The sequence below is a fragment of the Glycine max genome, chromosome 4, assembly GCF_000004515.6.
Source record: "Glycine max cultivar Williams 82 chromosome 4, Glycine_max_v4.0, whole genome shotgun sequence".
Taxonomy (NCBI): Eukaryota; Viridiplantae; Streptophyta; class Magnoliopsida; order Fabales; family Fabaceae; genus Glycine; species Glycine max.
Window position 1 is genome coordinate 3,006,907 of NC_016091.4, and position 8,780 is coordinate 3,015,686.

The following is an 8,780-nucleotide window of genomic DNA, read 5'->3' on the forward strand; positions in this document are numbered from 1 at the left end:
TTAAACTATGTCTACCTGTTCTGTTCTCAAACCCTCACACGATTGCACTTCAGCAATGGTGAATCTATCAAACTAACCTAAAACAAACAAAGAAATTAGGATCTGTTCCTTTCGGCGATGGTGTGGTGTGGACGCGCCCATAATAGTGCGGCACGGCACTCATTTTTTTTCGGCTATACTATAACAAGCGCCGATAATTGCGGCTTCTGCTCATCAAAGGTAGCTTCAACTTTTTTAGTTGAGGGATAAAATGATCAATTATCTATGGACTCCTAAAAACTAATAATTATATATCATGAGTATTGAGAATCTTAATTCCTAAAAACAAATAAAATGTTTTATTATTCATAAATATTATTAAAAATACTTTTGGACTTTTGCAAGCAAAAATACATTTTGCACGATCTTTTGTTTCTATTTGCTGGCCTTAATCGCTCCAATGACAATTAGGTAGAGAAACCAGGAAGAGAAAGAGCAATTAAAAGCATGTGCTTAGCAATTTGTGTGGATAAGGAAATTCCCAAAAATAAAATGTAAGACCTTCTGATTGTTACCAGTGTACACTAGAGTTTCTTAACTATTTATTGTTTGCTCTTTGACGAAAGTGAAATTACTGTTCATAAACAAGTAATCGAAATTAACTGCGTCCTAAATGGTGCGTGAGTATTTTTTATTTAAAGAATCTTAATTATTAAACTTACAGAATAAATTTTAATAAATCCATAATTAATTATATTTATAACATGTACCACTACGTAATATTAACGATAAATTTTTATCAATATATTTTTTTTCTCTTTTAAGTAAACGAACTGGGTTTAACGGAGGAGTTAGCAGAGCGGCGCAAGAGTTAATAAAATGTTGACATTTTTTACCTTGGCTGGCTGGCGCTGATGCCGAGCGAGCGAATGAAACGATGTCGTTTTGCCATGTCATGTCATTCACCGTCTTCGGGGAAAAGAAACATTTCATTCATTCATTTTATGCTTTATTGTCTTGTGTTGTATGCATCAACCAACCAACAAACCGATGCAAGTTCTGCAGAACGCCGGGATCTTCGTTTTCGACCGCTCCATCACGCCCTATCCCTTGATGCTCTGCGACTCAGGCATTACTCAATAGAGGTGCAAGGCTTACAGAAGTACTGAAACAACCTCAGTATAATCCTCAAAACCTCCCATTCTTCTAATTACCCACATTACATCCTCATTATTATAATAAATGCCCAATTGGCGTAATGAGAAACGTGTGTTGTGTCGTAATTAGTTAACGTGTGTGATTGTGTCGTGATTTTTGGATTCTGTTGTAACTAACGAACGACACAGTCACACCGAGGATTAAAGCAGAAGGCGTTGGTTGGTGTGTCGTATCGGAGAAATTGAGGTTGATCGGCGCCAACAATGTCTGCTCAGAGTGAACACCAATCGGTTTCTCTTTCGGTGCTGCTGAAGCGAGAGTTGGCGAATGAGAAAAATGAGAAGCCGGAGGTTGTTATTTTGCACGGCCAAGCTAGCGAGAATAAGAAAGGAGAGGATTTCACGCTATTGAAGACGGAATGCCAAAGGGTGCTGGGAGATGGGGTTTCTACCTATTCTGTTTTTGGGGTATGTTAGTGTTATGTTTCTTTCTCACACCATCACATCCTCTTTTTTTTTTTTTTTTTTTTAATTTGGATTTAATGGATTCTAAATTTGTAACTCACCAGTGGATTTTAATGTGATTGTGATGCATCAGAAGTCAATGATCGTGTGATGTGTTATTTACGTATGATACTGACATGGCATTATGATGGGGAAAAGTGAACAAGCTATGTCAGTGAGTACAATGCGTTCAGCTTGTTGACTAGCTACTTCTTGTTGAGTTACTTAGAATTTAAAGCCAATTATATCTTCTTGATTTTGCTTATATTTGATGTTTGGATCCATATCTCATTATGTGGTTTTTCACATTTAATGAGAAACTAGTAGTTATAACTTCCACATCTCCAACATGATTTCTTACTTCTCAGCAGGTTTCTAAACACGCTCTTAGACCGTCAAAACTCGACAGAGTTTTAGCAATTTGCATATGATGTTTCTATCAACAAGGAACCATACTACTGACTTTATAGTTCATTGACAAGGCTTTTTTTTTCTCAGAAATGATTTTCCCAAGAGCCCCCCCCCCCCCCAAGAATGATTTTCTTGCGAATTGAAATGATTGTTCACTGGCTACTTCTTGATAACTAGCTTTTGTTTGTGTATATGTGAAAGGAACTCAACTGTATTTTCTTTCTAATTCACTTGTTATTAGTTGAATGACAATAATATGTTAGCAGTTTATGCAATGAATGCTTATGTTATAACAAAAATAAACTATTTTGTATTTTTTTTTCCTTGTTGCATTGGCATTCTCTGATGTAGAAGTTTTACAGCTATTCGATGGACACAATGGATCTGCTGCCGCTATTTATGCCAAGGAGAATCTTCTAAACAATGTTTTAAGTGCAATTCCTTCTGATCTTAACAGAGATGAGTGGGTAGCAGCGTTGCCTAGGGCTTTGGTTGCAGGCTTTGTAAAAACTGATAAGGATTTTCAAGAGAAAGGTATAACTAGTTAATTCCTTGTAGTGTTTGTTCTTGCCTCTATTAATTATTAGGCTACGAGGAAAATTCATGTATTCCATCTGGAATCTTCATAGTAATAATGTAATATTACCAAAGATTAATGCTATATCTCTTATGTAACCTCCTTCTACAAAATAAAGAAAATATTAAGTGAAAAAGTAAATGTATTTAATGTCTTAGAAATATAAAAAGTATTCATACTTTTTTCATCTAGTATGTTGGGGGATTAATAGGAAAATATTGTAGAAGAATTTAGAATTATTTATTACAAAAATAATTTGTCAATATTCCCAATTCCCATAAGTAAAAAATGAAAGAGTAGAAGGTAAAAACATAGAAAACGGGTAGAATGCATGCGGAGCATGTTGACTATATCGGGAAACCTTGATAATTTTTTTCCAACCTCTGCTGGCACATTGCCGTGTCAATAAAATTTCAAAAATGTACTTATATTTTCATCAGCTTAAGCTTAAAATTGTGTAATGAATACTAGGAACAGTTTAACATTGTTTAGCCATATAGACAGTTGAGTTAATGCAGCTATTTTATATATATAGTTGCTGGGGAACATACATTTTTTAATGAAAATTATTAAAGCTTTTGTAACTGAGCTGTGATGGTAGGTCTTATATTTCTGAATTACTGAGTTTTTGTTATATTTTTCTTAACTTGTATGCTGATTTTATATACATTATTTTCTTTGCTTGCACAGCACAAACATCGGGAACAACTGTAACCTTTATGATTACAGAAGGATGGGTTGTAACAGTTGCATCAGTTGGTGATTCCCGTTGCATACTGGAGCCTTCTGAAGGTGGAATTTATTACTTGTCAGCAGACCATAGACTAGAGAGCAATGAAGAGGAGTAAGTTGTTACTGGAATCTTTTGTTTGAACAAAACTGGTTGGAATTGCTCCTTTCCCTTGCAGCCCAGTCTCACCCTTTATTTTTCTGTTCTTTTCATCAGGAGGGTACGCATCACTTCTAGTGGAGGTGAGGTTGGTCGTCTAAATACAGGAGGAGGCACCGAGGTATTTTTCCTTTTAATTGTGATCCCTTTGGGTCTGATGCCTCTAGCAATAGCAATACTACTCTTTTGCACATGATACTTGGGCAGTTAAACCACAAAAGCAGAGATTAAGAAATAAACTAGGTCAATTATACCATGGAGAGTTGAGAGGCAAGATAATTGATGCTAGTTATATGGTCATGTCTTTCGCTTAACAGTACTCATCACATGTCATTAAATTTTTATAATATTTTGGGAAAACTGTTGTTTAAATTTTTGGTGTTATAGTCATATGTGATGCTATTTAGATTATCTTCCTTTGCAATTTACTAATATTCTCTCTAGAAGAAACTTGCATTTGAGTTGTATTATGCCTGGCTAGATTAATGATATTTGTAGGTTGGTCCTTTGAGATGTTGGCCTGGTGGCTTGTGTCTCTCACGATCCATTGGTGATATGGATGTTGGTGAATTTATTGTCCCTGTACCACACGTAAAGCAAGTGAAGGTCAGTCACTGCTTTCCAGTGTTTTTATGTTTATTAGTTGCTTTTCTCATGCTTCCCTTAATTTTACTTTGGTGTATATAATTTGTTTATCTACTTAAGTATAGTTTCTTTTCTATCTCTGCTTCATAGGCAGAAATAGTGTCTTCATTAGCATGATTTTCTACCCATTCATAAAGAGCATTTGAATTTTCATTTTTTCTCTTAAGATTATCTATTGCCTTTTAAAAATTGAAATGAATTTTTCTTGCTTCATTGCTGTAAATCCTTTTGTATTTTTTCTTCCCAAAGTGCTTAAATCCTGCATTTTCCACTCGTGTCTGGTTTTTGCAGCTTTCCACTGCTGGAGGCAGGATTATTCTCAGCAGTGATGGTGTCTGGGATGCTCTAAGTGCAGAAATGGCCCTTGATTGCTGTCGTGGCATGTCACCTGAGGCTGCAGCAACCCATATTGTGAAAGTACGCTCATCTTTTGCACAATTTTTTAATGCTATAGTTTCACCTTGTAACTTGTGTCATTTTGTGGTATGCATTACTTGTTTCTATTTCTACCATTTTTTCCTGTCTCTTTTCTTCCTTCAGGAATCTGTGCAAGCAAAGGGACTTAGAGATGACACAACCTGCATTGTTATTGACATATTACCCCAGGAGAAGCCACCTACTTCTGTGCTAACACAAAAGAAACCGGTAAAAGGAATGCTTAAGTCCATTTTTCGCAAAAAGTCCTCTGAATCATCATCTTTTATTGACAAAGAATACCTGGAGTCAGATGTGGTACAGGAACTATACGAGGAAGGGTCTGCTATGCTTTCAGAGAGGTTTGATGGCGTAACAAGTGTTGTGAATGTTAGCATATTGCTCTCCAGTTATGTCTTCTGACATGGAAACATCTTTGTCTGAGATGCAGATTAGAAACAAAATATCCACTTTGCAACATGTTCAAGCCGTTTACCTGCGCAGTGTGTCAGGTAGAGATTAAACCTGGAGAAGGTATTTCCATACACGAGGGTGTGCCTAACCCAGGAAGATTGCGTCCCTCATATGGACCTTTCCTTTGCCCAAGTTGCCAAGAGAAGAAAGAAGCCATGGAAGGGAAGCGAACATCAGGTGTTTTGATGACGCTTGCTTGTTTTTATGTCCGTTGATGTCTTAAGTTATGCATGCCAATATTTTAATTCTATCCTTCAACCTTTTTGCTTTCAGATAGACTTAGCAGCGGGAGTGACTAATGAATTATCTTGTACATTTGCATTTTTGAGAATGACAAAGATTGTTCATATAACGGGAAGGTCAAACTTCCACGCAACAGTGACCCCCCTACTAGATTACCACGGAGGTTTCTCAGAATACGGATCTATTTTGGAAATCCACATGATAATCAATATGGAGTTTTCTGTGTTGTTCAGTCAAGACATTAACCAACAATTGAAGCTTGTTAGAAGAATTCTGACTCAGAAGAGAGGAATATGAATCACCCAAGTGTTGTGTTAAAAGTGGGAATGCACAACAGGACATCGAGGTGATTCATTCTGTTATTCCTTTTTCCTCCCTGGATCCGTTCATAATCATTTGTATATAGGTCTTTGGAATCACGAAATGTACCTTTAATGGAAGTGATCTTTGTTGTTGTATTGTTCTACAGGGAGGGTTTTCAATTTTTTTGGGGTCCATACAAGGGAGTTTATTTAGATGTCACATAGATCAATTCCACTAAGAATAGACGTGCGCTTAAGGCCTCTGAACGATTTCTTTTATTCTTGTAGCATTCAGTTTTGATAATTTCTTTTACCATTCCAATATTAACTTTTATGTAATCGAAATGTTCGGAAACCCCCCACCTTTGCAATCCCTTTATTTTCCCGAGTAACTAACTGATCCTTTCAACCCATTTCATTGTTTTTTTTTTTACGACTGTTAGATGCATGAACAGGAACCAAGGTGAGTTACTTGTACAGGTAGGGTTTCCATTATTGCATGCACAAGAACTGAAAGCAATTAGTTTTGCAAAAAGTCAGAAGCATGATACTTCTAAAACTAAAATCATGCTGAGCATGTAGCTAGGTACTCATTGGGTACTTACTAAAAACATTTTTCAGCAAAAAAAAAAGTATATACATGAATACTTTTTGGGATACGTACTCATGTTGAAGAATTTAATTTCCTTGTATATTATAAATTAAATTAGGCTTATTTATGTTTTTTTTTCATTTATAAAATTTAGTCATATTTATATTAAATTTTATTTTCATACATATATTAAAGTACATATTTTTAAAAAAATTATATTAACGTACTTGTACACTAAATATTCATGCACCATATTGAAAAAAAAAGACATTTGTGAAAAGTGAATTTTTTCTATTTGGTAAAAAAAAAGGCAACTCCTTAATCATATTCTATACTGGTACCTTACCTATATTCATGCAACATATTGAAAAAATAAGACATTTGTAAAAAGTGAATTTTTTCTATTTGGTAAAAAAAAAAACAACTCAACTCCTTAAATGGATTAGAACCTCAGGGATTAGTTTGTAACTTTTGGTCGGATACCATAACTTGCCAAAAAAAAGAGAAAAATCCTTTTCTAAACATAAATGATTATTGAAAATATTAATTTGTGAATAAGTAAATATATATATATATATATATATATATATTTATATAGGTTAAAATATTTTTTTAATGATTAATAAATTTTTTATGATAATTAACTGCAAATAAATTATTCCTATAAAATTGAATAATGATTAAACATATTTTATAATTTTTAAATAATTTTAATCCTAGGAATCTTATTCTTAAGAAAGTGACACTTACACTACCCCTCCCCCACCTGCGTCTCCTCTTCCGATCCCCTTTCCTTCTCCCACCTCCATTGGCGGCCTCTCTTCCCCATCCTCCACAACCCCTTCCCATTCCCAATTGCCTCCCATCTCTCCATGTGTACTGCTACACAAAAATTCAATTTGTGTATCGGATGCATCACCTATTAAGAAAGTGATTTAATTAGAAATGCAAGATTCTATATACCAAACACTAGCTATGATTTTGAGTAAGTTGACAAACTATTTTCCTAAGCAGTATATATTCTTGGGGTAAAGTAGGTATGATTCTAGATCAGTTTAATGAATATCTATCTATGGTATAAAATAATTTACATTTTTATTTAATTATTGTTGGTATAATTTTTAAAGTTATTATTATAAAAATTAATAAATTTATCATTTAGACTATGATTAAATAATAATATAAAATTATTTTATATCGTGATTGTGAATATATAACATTTTTTCTCTTTATATAATTCCTATACAGTCAAAGAGATAAGAAAAAAGAAAAAAAAAGTGAAATATATGATTAATGAAACGAAAAAAAAGAAAAAAAAGAAAAAGGTTAAAGAGGAGTGGAAGTAATGTTTAAATATGGATATCATTGTTATTGTTGCATGAGTATAAATATATTATTGTTGTTTCTTTGTAAAGGAGTTAGACTTCAATAAGCAAAAACAATTGTTATCAGGGGGAACCAAATAATTAGTGTGATCTTTGTTTATGATTCTTTTGCTGGGATGGAATGCATCATAATTGATAAAGATAATTCAGTAGTCACTTGAACTGCTAAATCTAATTGAAAGCCAGCGACCAAAGGGAGGACATTATGTGGACATGCAAATTTGAACCAAAGATGGTGTGAAATAACGAATTGTTGGTTTTTAACATGATTATGTAATTCTATTTTGGAACTACCAAATATATTACACCATATAATCAAGACAATAGAGATACATTATACATGCTTCTAATAAATTGATGCTTGCGCGTGCAATTAGGTAATAAACTATACAGTGCATGTTTAATTACTCTTAGCTAAATTCTGTTAAGAATTCTTATTGATATTTGTTATTGTCATGCTTTTATAATTTGAACATATATATATATATATATATATATATTATATACCCAGAATTTGTAAATATCAATAATAAGCAAATAAACTGATTTTTTAATAAAAAAAATTATAAAGCTAACGTCAGCTTAGTTGATGCTTCACATCTACGTTGGCTTTAAGGTTGATGCTATTAGATAGACCTTTTCTATAAAAATTTAGCTTTCCAACTTTATGTTAGTTTTGTTGATTTATAAAAATTTAAGACATGTATTAAAAATTGATGCTAGTTAATGTTGACTAACAAGAAATTAGCATTAAAAATTAACTTCAACCAATTTGCGTTGATTTTGACACTAACACAAAACTAATGCTAAAATCATATTTATTGTTGATTTTGCTTAGTCAGCGTCGACTTTTTGAGGGACCCGGATCCTCTCCAAAGTGGTGCTCTCTCCCGCACAAGCATGACCTGTTGGATTAATTCAATAATTTTGATTTCAAAAGAAAAAAAAACGCAAACAAGCAAATTGAATGCAGGCCAGCGTTTGCCGTATTTTTCTTAAATATGTTGTTGGATTTTTTATGATTTATTAAATTTGTACTAGAAAATCTCTACTTAGATTAGTTCAGACAGAGAAGACCATCAAATAAAAATCAGAATTCTGAGAAAATGAGAAAAAAAAATCAGATTCCAGCCCTAGCTATCTACTAATTCGGGGAAGTATGCCATTTTTTCAATGAGAAAAACATAAAAAATATTCAACGAGAAATG

General features: G+C 33.4%; 1 protein-coding gene across 10 annotated transcripts; it reads left to right on the forward strand.

The window, feature by feature from the left end:
- Window positions 1-833: 833 nt before the first annotated feature.
- On the forward strand, window positions 834-5,899 carry LOC100810751 (probable protein phosphatase 2C 12). Of its 10 annotated transcripts, none has more exons than XM_006577954.4 (9): window positions 836-1,604; window positions 2,414-2,585; window positions 3,319-3,472; window positions 3,575-3,638; window positions 4,016-4,123; window positions 4,454-4,579; window positions 4,703-4,807; window positions 4,890-4,938; window positions 5,028-5,168. In XM_006577954.4, the coding sequence occupies exons 1-9, from the start codon at window positions 1,401-1,403 to the stop codon at window positions 5,030-5,032; spliced, it is 987 nt and encodes a 328-aa protein (XP_006578017.1). In that variant the 5' UTR covers window positions 836-1,400; the 3' UTR covers window positions 5,033-5,168. The 10 variants fall into 10 exon arrangements, with proteins under 10 accessions (XP_040870722.1, XP_006578017.1, XP_040870715.1 ...); XM_041014782.1 differs by adding an exon at window positions 5,328-5,899 and having other exon boundaries at window positions 838-1,604; window positions 4,703-4,938; window positions 5,028-5,227; XM_003523550.5 differs by adding an exon at window positions 5,324-5,899 and having other exon boundaries at window positions 840-1,604; window positions 4,703-4,938; window positions 5,028-5,227.
- The last annotated feature ends 2,881 nt before the right edge of the window (window positions 5,900-8,780 follow it).